This window comes from Volvox carteri, assembly GCF_000143455.1.
Source record: "Volvox carteri f. nagariensis unplaced genomic scaffold VOLCAscaffold_99, whole genome shotgun sequence".
In the NCBI taxonomy this organism is placed as follows: Eukaryota; Viridiplantae; Chlorophyta; class Chlorophyceae; order Chlamydomonadales; family Volvocaceae; genus Volvox; species Volvox carteri.
Window position 1 is genome coordinate 60,710 of NW_003307642.1, and position 13,812 is coordinate 74,521.

Genomic DNA, 13,812 nt, shown 5'->3' on the forward strand with positions numbered 1-13,812 from the left:
TGGAAGTCGGCAGTTGTTATTTTTGATCAACAAATAACCCCCTCCCCTCTCCCCCTTCCTCCTTCCTTTCCTTTTCCCCCCCCGCCTGCGGTTCTTAGAGTGTATGTGTGTGTGTGTGTGCGGGGGGGGGGCGGAACCTTATGTGTGTGGGGGGTTGGGGAGAGGGCGGGGTATTAACCCCGCCCCCACAGATAACCAACCCAGTCTACGGCCATGAGCTTCGCCATGTAAACCAGATTTCGGCGGGGTTGGGGGCGTCGGTGGGGTCGGTCGGTGCATGGGGCATCTGCACCCGGCATCTAACAGTAACCGGGGGGGCTGCTGTCGCTTCCCCCATGACCCGCTTTCCTCGTCCATACATACACCTGGTCATGCTAGTCTATTTGGCACCGAGACACGCGCACACACACCCAGAATGCGTTTTTGCCGTTTTTTACGCCTTTGGTCTTAGCCGTACACTTCTGCTGTAGCTGATGGAGGGAGGGGGTATGTGGAATGCTGCCATGTGAGTACGCACGCGCCCGAGGCCCAAGCCTGGACGTTGTAGAGCTTATTTTCCTACTGTTCCATACCTTCCCTTAGCGCTCCTCAACTCGCCTTCACATTTCTTTGGCTTTGCAGGTAACTTTAGACGCAACACCCTCCCTTGCGTCAGTAGCTCTTTGGGAAGAGGTTGATTCACATGCGGTCTGCGACTGTGCTCGGTCCTACCTTGGGCGTCAAATCGTAGATGTTGGCTACGCGAAGTCCCAAGATGCGTTGCCGCAGGCAGGCCACCTCAGCCGCCACATCAGCGCTGCTCATGCGCTGCTTCACCATTCTTTTCGGGCTTAGCAACCGCTTTGGCTGCTGCTTGGCGAATGATGTTACTGGATGCTGCCCCTAGCTCCCGCCGTAAAGCTGCTGAAGTAACTATAATGCCGTTGCTATTGCAACAGTTCAAAAATTGGGGGCCATCCTACATGAGACCGCTCCCCGAGCCGTCAAGTTGATACGGAAACACTCCTGTTCTTTTGCGCTGTAGTCTCTAGCTATATACCCAGGAAGTGCTTGCTATCATAATTTTTGCCGCCCTAGCTCGTATGGTTAAGTACAAGGACTCTGCAAGCCTAGACTCCAGTGCACGATGGACCGTGTTTTGAACTTTCGTTGATGACGGCTAGCTATGATGTCGATCTCAGCGGACTGGCTGCACGAGCAAAAGCATAAATTTGGACTAACCCGAGCATTTCTTTTGTACCGGCTGCCGGTTTAACTGGGTAAGTGATCTCTGGTTGCTCACTAGTACCGTAACTCCCAGTTGCGTAACGCATTTCAGGATTGGTGCCAATCCTAATTTTTCTGTATTGATCTGTGATGTTACAAGATTGAAAGCTCCTGAGGCCCAGACGAGCCAGGAGGCTCGGGGACCGCGAAACCAAGGAGAAATTGAACTCGAAGGTTTCGATTATTATGTGCCGTACAAAATATTGCGTAAATAATTTTGTGAGTTTGTTTAAGCGTTCTTATATGTGTTTTCCGCCCTTACGTCATCATCGAGATGGCGCAGCGGAAGCGTGCGGGGCTCATAACCCCGAGGTCCCAGGATCGAAACCTGGTCTCGATAAGTATGCTACTACTGGTGTGAATCACAGACAAAGAGGATCTCTGCCAGTTTTTGACTATTGAAGTTTGGGAAAATCCCTGAACGCGCTGTTTTGAAGGGTTCCGGTTTTTACAGCGGGGGGAAAGGCTAGTTACGCTTTCCCAGCACGCGCTCAAGCTGCTATAGAGAGCTATAGAGGGTTATGGCCAGGGAAAGTTACAGCTGCATGAATGCAGGCAACGTGGAGATGGGCCCAAGCGCTACGGAATACGTCGAGCATTCGCGTGAAACTTTTACTCCGTGCAAACATGCATGTATGCTCAGCCACGTTAAGGCTGATGGCCGACAATAGATGCTGAGGGTTTTCCCATGCACTACAAAAACATTTACCTCGCTCGTGAACTTCACAAACCTAGCACAGCTACAAGACTACAGATGAAAATCTACTCTGCTATAGCAAATCAAATTATGTACTTATTTTACCTGTTCATTCCCGGGGCTTGGGATTGGTCATTCCGTAGCTCAGCGTAGCTATTTTTGAGCTATCACGTCCAAGGAAGACCAGGGAACTGCAGGGGATGATGTTTGACTCACGCAATCCGTGACAGCCCAGCCAGTAAAGAATCAATCCCTTGATTCTTGCCTTTAAAGCTTTCTCAATCTAGTTGGGTGACTGCAGGACGTTGCTCATATGCCCGTCGTCCGATGAGGAGTGACGGCGATGACCCACGCAGGGCCCGTCTGGTGACCGCGATCCAACTTCCTCTCGATAGTCGCCGGAACAAGATGGCTGCCCATAAGAAGCCTGGCTGCTTCATACTGAAAGTAGCAGTTGCTTTTCCAGCACTATACAGCGTCGTGAAGCTCGTTGAGGTGAGAGGCGCAAGCTGCGGCAGGTATTCTGGGGCGGGCTTTCTACAGGCAAGACCAGGAACAGGACTATACTCTTGCTTCCGCTGCTGGTCTGAGTTGTCTTTTCATTATTACTGTGAAGACGCATGATTTTGTGATGCGCCATGAATCGTAATGCCTGCCAACCGCAGTTCGCAGCTCCTCCTGCTTCTGTTGCTCAATCTAAAAATCGTTCTCCTTCCCTCCCGGCGCTGTGCGCTGGCTGCATGTTGCGATGTTAGCGAACCGCCCTTCTTCCCGCTCTGGGTGCAGAGAGTTTTGCACATTCGTTCACCTGACTCCTCCTCCAGATTAAGGACTACCTAAAAGGACTGGTGCCGCGGAAGCCTCAGCCACCACCAAAGCCGCAACAACTTCAACAAGAGCAACAACTTCTTTTCATTTGAGGCATGGACACCATCAAGGAGACTGTTCAGAAGGTGCGTGTATATATGTACGTGCGCCATCTGACCTGGGGATAAAGTTATGAAGTTTGGTTTTTCCCATTTTATTTCATACAGAACTAACAAAGCGAGCCAAACAGCGCGACGCCTCGTTTACATGTTTCGTTCTGTCTCTCTCTCTCGAGTGCTTCTTGAAGGTCCAGCTAGGAGACCTGAACACTACCGGACACCACTTTCGACCACCACCACCTGACGCCTCTCCTCTTCTCCTCAAGAGTCTTATGTGATTAATACGAATACCACCTTTTGGGCCTTCCTTTCTCTCTGCCATCACCACATCGACGAGCCTGTCTCTCAAGCATATCCAGCTGCCTGCCTGCCCTCTCACCACCCTCCTGCCTTCCCGGCCCCCCCACCCCCCCTTACCTCCCACCCACCCACCCCCCGACCCCCGCCAGGCCGGCCACCGCATGGAGGAGGCCATGACAAGTGCCACCCACACGGCGCAGGTGGGAGTGCTGTTGACTGCAGGGACGAGGTAGTAGCGGGGCTAGGGTAGCGGCCGCATGAAAACATGTATGCACTTGACGATGATTGATAAGCATGCATGCCAAGGCGCATCTGGCTATGCGCACGAAGTAGGGCACCAGCTGGTGCGAGGGAATACAACCTGAGAGGACTGCCTCGCACTACCCCTAACAGCGCCTCACCTCGCCTCGCACCTCTTCACGCCGCTTTAGCATCTCTGGTGTGCTGTTTCTATCAGCACCTGCTGCTGCTGCTGCTGCTGCTGCCCCCCTGATTCCTCGTTCGCTCGCACCGTGTGGGTTTTTACTCATGTCTGCATGTCCTCCGCCCAACAGGAGATGGGCGACAAGATAAAGGAGGGTACGATGGGCACCAAGCACGATGCGGACTCGGCGGTAAGTGTTTTGATTTTTCTGTTCTGTAAGAAGCCATTCACAAGGGCCCTCCAGAGCTGACGTTGGTTGAGAGGAGGGGAGGTTCAGCTGTGCTTGGCAGTCATGCGATGGCGGTACCACCAGAGACATACTTGCTGAGATCATACGGCGTGTGTACCCGTGTATGTGATATTTATAAAATAGAAAACCTTATATGAATTCATTTTCACGGCGAGTTTGTGTATGTGCAGGCCACTCGGGCTGCGGACGCTGCTCAGGAGAACATCCGCGATGTGGGTCGGCCTGTGTGTGGTGTGTGTGTGTGGAGGGGAGTGGGGAATGGCTGGGTGGGGTCAAGCTCCGGAAGGAGCACTTACGGCCTCGCTTGTCAATGCAATTAGAACTTTATACATTTACGGCCGTCGGTCCGTACGGTCGTCATTTAAGCTTTGCGAAAACTAGTTGAGCAGGGGGTCTTCCCTTTTCTGTCTCTTTAAAGTGGTACCGTGCACTGCTATGTCGTACGGTACCAAAGACCGATTCAACCGGGCGCTTCATGAATGGAGCCACTCGCATTCGTGCTGCTTCATTCGATATCACACACTGATATGACACACGGCCGTACACGTCGTACATGCTGTACAGGCTGGCCATCGTGCGGACGAGGCGGCGGAGAAGGCCAAGCACGGCGTGGGTATTCATTCGTGATGACGACAACGGCAACAACGAAGTTTCCTGTCGGAGAAGGGGGTCGCTGCGAAACCAGGCTCTGCGGGTGTTGGGATTCAAGTCTTGGGTGAGCCTGGTGGAGGACTGGGGGGGGAACTGTCGTGTCTGTGGCGCTGCTACTCGGGAGGACAGCGCTGGATGGCGGAGCGACGTAGCTGTCGTGTGTGTGCGTGTGCGCGGTGCGGTGTGTATCCTGTCTTTATTCTTCTGACTCCGGTGTTGCTGGATTGCGGTGTTGATGGTGCTGAAACGTTGAGACGGGAGTTGGGCCACTGGAATATGGACAGCTGGCTGCGCCGATGATGATGATTTGGTGGCGGTGTGTGTTGCTGGTACAGAAACAGCGTACTGTTGTAAAAGAAATCACCGATGAACGGATCTCACAATTCGCGAGTGAAGGAAGAGGAAGTGTACCAGACGGAAGGGCGGCACTGTCGTGTACTCGGAAAAATGCAAAACGTACAAAGAAGAGTATGGGAAGTATAGCCTGATTAAGCCACATATTTCGAGCCTGATTACTGCAATAGTATTACGTTGTTGGGCTTTGAAGGCAAAACAGATCAGGAAGTGGCAAGTACCACGTCCCCAGGGAGCAGCGGTTTTGCCGCTGTTGTGGCACCAATAACCCAGTCAGTCGAGAATGTGAAACACGTGTATTATTGAAATGGCCAGAAACTAAAATGATAGTCGTGCGGAAGAGGGATTCGATCGTCAACAGAGCATATTGGGGGCCATGAAATGGGAGCCAGCACGTGTGGCGAGCATGTGTGGTCTCACCACAGCTCAGTTATGTCTTTCGGACGCTAGTCTGGACTAGTAGTGCGGTGTTTGCTTTTCTCCGTGGCTTTTAGGCGTTCAGGTCTTGCCGTTGGGGCTTCGGCCCATATGGGTAGTTTTACAGGTATGGGGTCACGCACCCCCCCCAACCATGTAACACACACATACACACATATGCATCACATGCAAAACACTGATGTGCAGGTAATGTCAACAAAGGTGTGCTGACCGAAAATGGTTTATGGTAAAATGAGTATATATTTCACGCTGTCCACCTGTTTGTCAATCGGATACCAATGATACTTCAAAGCATACGCACGAGATTGATCATGTGACCCTGGTGATCGTGTGAAGTGCTCTGGTCGTAGAAAATCCTGCTTGGAATATGCGGCTTTTTTGTTGACGGAGTCTCTAAGTCTGGTTCTGTGCGACTGTCATACAACCGTATGTGAATGGCGAGCATAACTTGCTTCAACTCCTTCGTTACAGGAGCATTCTGCTTTTCACTCGGTAAAGCTTCAGCTCGTGGCTGACAGTTCCCCGCCCACCTTCCCCCCTCGGTCTTGCGGTTGTCCTTCCCCTCTCCACCCCCGCTTTTCCTTCTCCACGGGTCGGTCCCAGACACCTCCACGCCGGGCTCGACCAGCGGCGGACCGGCGGCAGATGCTCGCTGAGGGGTGGCTGGAAAGCAGGCGGGTCGGGAGGTTGAGGGTTGAAGACGGATTTGGTTGTGGTTGGGTCTTTTAGCCGCTAGCAGTGCGGCCATTAGAGCTCCGGAGGGGTGGTGCTCTGTCGCTGGCGGGCTCAGTCAGTTTCTTTGCTAGCGTTTCAGAAGTTAGGGTCGCCGTCGCGTGAGTTTGTTCAGGTTTGTTCAGGTAGTCATTGGGCGTTCGTTGTTTCGCGTTGCGTGTCGTTCTGTCGCGCGCGTGTTGCCACGTAGGGAGGTGCTGGTGGGCTGCACAATGGAGGTGTGGCGGCCGGTGGGCTGCAGTCGCACGGCCGTGGTTGGCTGGGGTTGTGTTCTGCTGCAGTGTAAGGGCCCTTGGCAGCTGGTCTCCCAGTTTCTACCATTCAGCAAGCACGTCGAGAGTCGGCAGAGCCACGAGAATACGGTCAAGGGAGACAGGAGCACAGAAACGTGTAACAGCTGCACACAGCCTTGACTCACCCAAGGTAACATAGACACCCATACCCTGAACAAAAGTATTTCCCAGAGATATTTTGTAGTGCGATTTGCCGCATTTGCGAGATACTTCCGTGAACCACAGTCTATTACATGGCCGTACGCACATTGCATTCCGAAAGCGTCCACGTCGTATGACTGAACAGCACAACTGTTCAGCAGACATAATCACGATTCCCTCGGTAGAGCATTTAGAGCCAGGCTGTCCATATTGTTAGGTCGCATCTCACAACCGTAAATCACGCCATTTTAATCAGACGTGGAATTTCATTTCCTACGTCCCTTGCTGTTTGATAACTAGGCACTTGAATATCGACATCTTCGCCGTACATCGTCAGCCTCCAGAATTTCATCACACTAAGTACGTTCGCTCAGGGCAAGTTCATGCATATGCGACAAGCCACATGATGTAGACAAGACACCCACAGTGTGTGCTACTAGGGAAAGCGTCCAGCTGTCCGAGGAATGGACAGCCAGCCCTGCAAAAATCACCAGATCACAACCACCATCGCCAACCGACATACGACATGACAATGGCGAATTGTAGAGTCTGGCTCGTGGCTCGACTAATAAATGAACAAAATTCGACCGTGAACGAAGTCGACAGCTAGGCGTACGTCTAGAAACGCAGGAGGAACTATCTGCATATAGCAGAGCATTCGCTGGTCTTCAAACACATGCCACATTTCCCAAATGAATCACCTGTCAAGTAAAAATAAAAAAAAGCCATGTCGTGCAAGGAACTGCGATCCGCCCGGAACACATCATCGTCCTGCCATGCACAACAGGTAAACCCAACACAAGACATCAAAAAGTAACTTTTATTCCGTTCGACTAAACGCGAAGTGCTCCGTTGAAAACCAGCTCAGCCGGACCCGTCATGTAGATATGGTTGTCCTCGGTATTCCACTCAATTTGAAGGGGCCCCCCGGGCAGGTCCACTCGGCACGTCTTCTCCCGATCCACTCGGCCTTCCAAGATACCTGTAGGGGCGGAGGACACGGACGGACAACGGCATGCAGGCCAGGAAGGAGAAACCGTGGCTATGAAAAATCGCTAAAATGACATCAAGTTGGGTTAAGATGTGATCGCACCAAATGCCATCCTCCCTTTGGCAAGGGGGAGCGAGAGCGTTCATGGAAGACAGCAAGAACACTGTACGGATCCACAACAGCATGCGGGAGGAAAAATGAATTTCAAAGAAAAAAGAAAGAAATCCCATCATGATTCCAACGAACGACAGATTTTCTCACCTGCCACAACGAGAGCGCAGGCACCCGTGCCGCAAGCCAGCGTTCGTCCGGCGCCGCGCTCCCAGACCACCATGCGAACATGGGATCGGTTGACCACCTCCACAAACTCGGTGTTTGTCCGGGCTGGAAACACAGCGTTGCGCTCAAACTTGGGACCCAAAACCGCCAAGTCCTTTTCAAGGTCGTCAATCTGCATGCAGTACGGAACCAGTATACGGATTAAAACAAAATTGCTAGTTTCGATCACGAGATAGGAGGTAGCTAACGCCGTGCTCGGTAATGAACCTCATCCCCATAAAGGAGATTTATTAATTAAATGCCTTCTCCATTGAAGTGCAATAACTGCGGCTTGCGAATGACTGGCGTAGTTGAGCAGAAAGGCTTTGTGTGGTAGGGAATACACGTGCAATGGGAGAAAACACAACGGTGAGAGCACAGACCCGAAATGCCATTTTGGACAGCGGGATTGTGAAAATCTGGAAGCCCCCTTCCCGGATGAGGAACAGAAAGCCAACAAGAAGCAATTCGGAATACAACAATTGTGAGTACACGAGTACAACGATCAACATACATTTTGAATGTATACCAAAAAAAGACTCGTCAATCGTCCGGATTGAGTCGGCACTAGTGCACATGGAAGATCAAGGTGTAACATGCATTTCGCAAACTTCTGAAAGGAGTATCATGAATAGGTCGTTATGTGGCGGTCGAATTTCCCTCTGCGAAATCCTCTGCCAAGCGAGACGCAACGACTGTCAGTGTACGAATACAATAGTCAACAGAATAGTTCTGATTATTGCAATATTACGACATCACTCAGTCCGTGCGTTGCAGCCCAATGCTTGGCAGGTAACATTATATTGCGACAAGAGTGCGCGTCTGTGCTGCGATGATGACCCCTAGGGGCCAGAGGGAAGCAGACACACAACCATTGATGATGTGCCACATAGTGTAATAAATGCACCGCTCATGAAATTTGCATGGATATGTATGTAACGAACGAACACTAGCTACACGGTATGCGTATGAACACACGGGTGCATCCACAGGCGGCCGCTGTCAGACAGTACGAATACAGATGGTTTAGCTACACAAATGATTCAGATTTTGCCCTATCTTTTTTGCATCATCCAGCGGTCCGCCATGCACCAATTTTATGAGATTCTGCTGTTCAGCCTTAATACTCGTTGTTGTAGTTATGCTCTATAAAGGCCATGTACAGTCCCCCTCGGCAATAGGGGAGACTAGCAAGTCGGATGCTAACTGCCAAAATCCAAAATCATTCCCAGGGCGAACCACTTAAGATGTTGTGCTGTTGCGCCAGGCAAACATGGCTGCTGCACCCACCTTGATCGTGTCACCGTCGCAGCTGTAGATGACCGCATGCGGGTTGCCCATGCTGACGCATGAAACTTTGTAAGTTTTCCCGTCAACTATTAAATCTTGTTGCACAACTGTGCTGCCCTGGGTTGGCGCCAGCGTCGTGGGGACCTTGGCACCCTCTAGGATAGGCTCCCCCATGTCTACACGGACTTGGCCATCGGCAAGGAGCTCCGGCTGAATAAGTCCTGAACGAATATAACGATGGACATTGATTCAATAAGGATGGTGGACAAATCGCTTGACAGGAAAAGCAAAGAAGAAACATCACGCACCGCACGACGCAAAATCAGGATAACTAAAACTTATAGCCTTACCCGCAAGCGTATGAATCTTGTATTTGCGTGGCGCCGCCTTGTCGACGTCCGCAACAAACTTGGCAAGACACCTGATGCCATTGCCGCACATCTCCGGCTCAGAACCATCCGAGTTGAAGATACGCATGGTAAGGTCCGTATCACCCACAGGTGGGAGAGCAAAGATCACCTGTGGAGTTCATAGGCTTGAGATATGTGACGCCGCCTTGCCCTAGCCGACTGCCAGGCTTCGGCGCAGGCTCACCCCGTCGCCACCGACACCAAAGTTGCGGTCACATATCTTAACAGCTTGCTCTGGAGTGACCACTGGATTACTGCTGTGCCGGTTGTCAATCTGCACGAAGTACAAGGGTGGCGGCGCAAAGTTGCAACCAAACAAGCGCAATCGTATATCTTTGAGTAAGGATCAGTGCTCACCAAGATGAAATCGTTCCCCAAGCCCTGATACTTGGAAAAACTCAATGGCGAAGCAGACGCCATAACACGGAATGACCCCCGTGAACCTTTGCCCACACTGCGGCCAAACGCCCTGCCCACATGGGCATGCTTGTTAAGCATTTTGTAGGACATTAGCTGCAGTATTGCAGTAGGAGAAAAGTAGTTTACCTTGGACTGCGACCGATTTTGTTTCAATCCGTGACCGTACGTATCGTACAAGAATTTCCTTTTCATTCAGCAAACTGTCTGTACCTTTCAACTCGCTGGCTACCTTCGCTTTGCATCCGGATTTGATGCTTGCTATGACCTAGGGATGTTTGTATGCCGTAGCCTTACGCCCCATCGGCAAAGTGCGATTTGTCCCAAGCTACAACACAATGTTTTAATTATAGGATTTGGACTATCTATAGAAGTGGAGCCTAAAATTGTTCATTAACTCAGCTCAGGCCTTTGGCCCCCCAACGGACCAGTCAGGCCTTGACTGGGGAACAAAAGGTCGAACCGCCCGATGGGCCCTGTGGATGAACAAAAGCGGGAGCTATGCAAGCAAGCCTACCTGCTCATCTGCAAGTACTGTGCGGCCGCGGGCAAGGAGGGAAAGGTGGGGCTCCGAGTGACTATCCGCGGTTATCATTCCTGTATCCATCCGCATATTCGATCAACCAGCTTTCAGCAGCTATTGAATCTCGCGGGGCCGACGTGGGGGGTTTGGCTCTTTCGCCACCCGGTGGAAGGGTGGTGCGAGTAAGACTGCACTTCTCGTAGTACGGCTGGCCAACCGCCCGGCAACCAAAATACCTGAAGAAACCGAGACCCACAACCAACCAGCTTCGTACAACTACCGTTCTGCGTTCCTATGACTTCGCCCTGTCGTGCCGTCGCGCGAACACCCCAACACGAGCAAAGCGCGCAATCCATCCCACACGGCTGAATGTTCACATGAAGGGCGACATCGGGGGGCGACTAACAGTCACTGCTGCTGCTGCTGCTACGGCTGCTGCAGCTGTTACTGGTTCTATTACTTCTTCTCTTCCACGGTATACATTCCTCCCGACCTAGTGCATCATCGCTCCAGCGGAAGCCGCACGCCAGCTTTAAATAAATCCCCTTTCGCCAATTTCCATTGCTGCTCGTTCATCTCATCATCTCTGCAAGAAAGGAAGTGTTGGTCTAAATAGATGATTTGTCAGGTTCCACTTCCGGACGAGCTGGGTATCGTCCCGTCGTACAGGGTGTAACAGTGGCGGCAGCAGTAGCAGTAGCAGCAGCTACTGCTGCGCGACGCTAGGGTTGCCGCCGCCTGGGGCCCTGTGTGAGTGAAACCACACCACAAATAGATGGGGAACTGCCCCCGGGTCTCCCCCCGCACACACAACCAACCACACAGCACATGGAGCTTGGGACGTGTGTCTCGCCGGTTTGGCGCCGCCTCCGCTTCCTCTCGTATCAGCACCGTCATCATCATCGCCGTTATCATCACCACCGTTATCATAATCACCGTCATCACCGTCATCATCATCCCGTCCCCCGTCTTTTCCCCTGCCCCTGCCCCAACTCGCGGCTTCGGGGTTAGTTACTTCTCACATACTCCGGGAGTGGGCATCCGTACATCCTGATTGGCTTTAGCTTCACTCGTTCATGTGATTCACGTCTTCCCACCCCCCACACCCCCACCCTACACACGAACCCATCTCCGTTCCCCAATATCACTCCGTCCCAATTCATTCTCCCTACCAACCAGCCGCGGCGGCCAGCCGTTGTTGTTGATTCTTACTTCACGCTTTGGCCCGTACACTCACCCGTACAGCCGTACGGCCATTCTCCAATCCGTAAACCACTCGGGTTTAGCCGACACAGCTATGTTATCATCGCAACCATCACACACAGCACTTGCAGACAAACAAACAGACAAACAAACAAATAGACAGACAGACAAACATCATGAATCTAGCGCCTGTTGGTCTCCGAGGCCATCGGCTGCTGGCGGAAGCATCGGGCCCAATTGATAGATTACTAATTTGAGGTTGGGTTCCTAAACCCTAGGACACTGCTTGCCCGGGGGACCAGGGCGCGATGACTAACTTTTTTTCATCCTTGGTTTGACAACTATGGGGAAAAAATTAAAATAATTAAAATAAAAGTTAATTATTATATCATATTTTATATAAGTCTTTGGTTCACAGATTAGGTGGTTACGTAAATACTTATCTATCTATCATCTATCTATCGGCATTTGCGCGCGTTCATCTTTTTATTGGTTTCCACGACACCCTAACCCCCGCCCCAAAACCCGCACCCTTCACTACGACCCCCAAACCCCTGATGTATCCCACCCCGCACCCCCCGTGCAACCCCCCACCCCAACCCCCCGGTGCAGGAGGCGTGTGACTTTCGCAACACGCTCCGCAAGCCCCATGCCCTGGACATAGACAAGGAGACCAACAAGCTGCTGGTCGCGGAGCTGACCAAGTTCAAGCAGCAGGGGGGCATCACGGCACTGCTGGCCTCGTCGGGGGGGGGGTAGGTGGGGCTGGGGGCTTTGTATGCATGTACGTATGTACGTATGGATGGATGGATGTGAATGTGTGTATGTATGTGAGTGCGCAAGAGAGGGTGTAAAGAGGTTGCGGGCGGTGTTTTGAGGTACAGGCACAGGCGACACCAGGTCCAGTCACCTTCAAAGGCCATGGACACGCATCAGTCCATCAGCCCAGCATCCAACCAGCCTCTGTGTATGTATGTCGTTACAGGGGGTTAAGCTTCACCAGCGGCCCCCTTTCCCGGGGCAGTCCCTGCTCTCCCCTGCGAGAGGGGCACCCTAATCCGTCACCCCATCCGACTTCAGAATGTATTCGTTGGGTTCAGCAACTCACCACCAGCATCCGACCAAATCTAGCGGATCAACGGCGCCTGTGTGTGTGTGTGTGTCTTGGGACACGAGGGCCTGCGAGGCGGCCCATCCCGCAGCTCCGGAGTAGACACCCAAAGGGGTTGTCTTCACCTTCCAAACACTCGCTCGCATTGTGGGGGCTAAACAAACCAATATCTGTGTCCTATGTATAAAAATGATCTTTTTTGTAGTTATTGATTATTTGGATATGATGTCTTAATTAGCTTGTCGTATGCGTTGTCGTACTATCGCCCCCGGAAGACCCAACTGCAAAACCCAAAGACAACCCCCGCCGAAATAGTAGTAACCTCCCTCTCATACACACACACACACGCGCGCGCACGCTCGGTCCTAACCCCCTTAACCCTCTATGCTAATGCCCTTCCCGCTCCCCCTCCCGTCGCTTTCCCTTCAACTCCCACCCCTCCTTCCCCTCCAACACTCCCCTACACTTGTCGCATTCGTCCCACACCACCCGGTGCTGCAATCATCAGAGCTGCTCAGGCGGCGCCGTCATCGTACGGCAGGGGGGGAGCTGCCGGAGGAGGGCCTTCTGCCTCCGCAGGGCCCCCGGCGGGTGGAGGGGGGGGAGGGGGTGTGAAGGCGGCTCGGAGCAAGGGCACGGGCGGTGGAGGGGCGTCAAGGGGGGCAGCGGCCTCGGGGCTCCCCCCCTTGGGGGCGGGGCCGGGGGAAGGGGGAGCAGCACGGAGCGCAGCGAAACCCAGCCGTGCCGCGGCTGCGGCCGCCAAGGGCTCTGCCAGCAAGGTACGGCAGGTCACGGTGGTGAATTGGGTTGGGTTGGGGGAAGATGACCCGTGGGTCGGTGAGTTGTGGGGAGGGACGCGGGAGGGCCGACCCGTGGGTCGGTGCACATTTCCAGTACTGTCAGTGACATAGGCTGCGAACAGGTGGGCCGGGAAAGAAGTGGAGCGGGGGACCGCCCGGGAGGAAGACCCTGGTTAGACAGGCAGGAGGGCTCGGGGGCAGGACGAATGGCACGAATAACCCGGGGAGGAGAGGGGAGAGGAGGGGGGAGGAGGAGGAGGAGAGGGGAGAGGAGGGG

At 52.9% G+C, this 13,812-nt stretch overlaps 3 protein-coding genes across 3 annotated transcripts in view; all 3 read right to left on the reverse strand.

Moving 5' to 3' along the window:
- The window catches only part of VOLCADRAFT_69736 (uncharacterized protein), a gene marked incomplete at both ends in the record, with an annotated part of 8,481 nt that extends 7,662 nt beyond the window's left edge, over positions 1 to 819 (reverse strand). The window contains one exon of the mRNA XM_002958589.1: positions 712 to 819. Within this exon, the coding sequence (XP_002958635.1) occupies positions 712 to 819 (108 nt within the window). The remainder of the gene's footprint in view (positions 1 to 711) is intronic.
- Positions 820 to 6,546: 5,727 nt separating this feature from the next.
- VOLCADRAFT_108222 (uncharacterized protein) lies at positions 6,547 to 10,008 on the reverse strand. Its single transcript, XM_002958590.1, has 6 exons — positions 9,839 to 10,008; positions 9,666 to 9,755; positions 9,422 to 9,590; positions 9,072 to 9,292; positions 7,725 to 7,914; positions 6,547 to 7,454 (listed from the first exon to the last, which is right to left on the reverse strand). The coding sequence occupies exons 1-6, from the start codon at positions 9,989 to 9,991 to the stop codon at positions 7,306 to 7,308; spliced, it is 972 nt and encodes a 323-aa protein (XP_002958636.1). The 5' UTR covers positions 9,992 to 10,008; the 3' UTR covers positions 6,547 to 7,305.
- A 3,241-nt stretch (positions 10,009 to 13,249) lies between these two features.
- Positions 13,250 to 13,812, reverse strand: part of VOLCADRAFT_108223 (uncharacterized protein) — a gene marked incomplete at its 3' end in the record, with an annotated part of 11,632 nt that continues 11,069 nt past the window's right edge. Inside the window, exon 10 of the mRNA XM_002958591.1 lies at positions 13,250 to 13,420. Coding sequence (XP_002958637.1) covers positions 13,250 to 13,420 — 171 coding nt within the window. The remainder of the gene's footprint in view (positions 13,421 to 13,812) is intronic.

What these genes read in the sequence shown, in the direction of transcription:
- VOLCADRAFT_108222 (XM_002958590.1), bottom strand. Translation starts at nt 9,991, where the DNA reads ATGTCCTACAAAATGCTTAACAAGCATGCCCATGTGGGCAGGGCGTTT. An exon ending in TGGGGAACGATTTCATCTTG is followed by an intron (nt 9,756 to 9,838) that starts GTGAGCACTGAT and finishes TACTTCGTGCAG; the next exon opens with ATTGACAACCGGCACAGCAG. An exon ending in GCGACGGTGACACGATCAAG is followed by an intron (nt 7,915 to 9,071) that starts GTGGGTGCAGCA and finishes TACTGCATGCAG; the next exon opens with ATTGACGACCTTGAAAAGGA.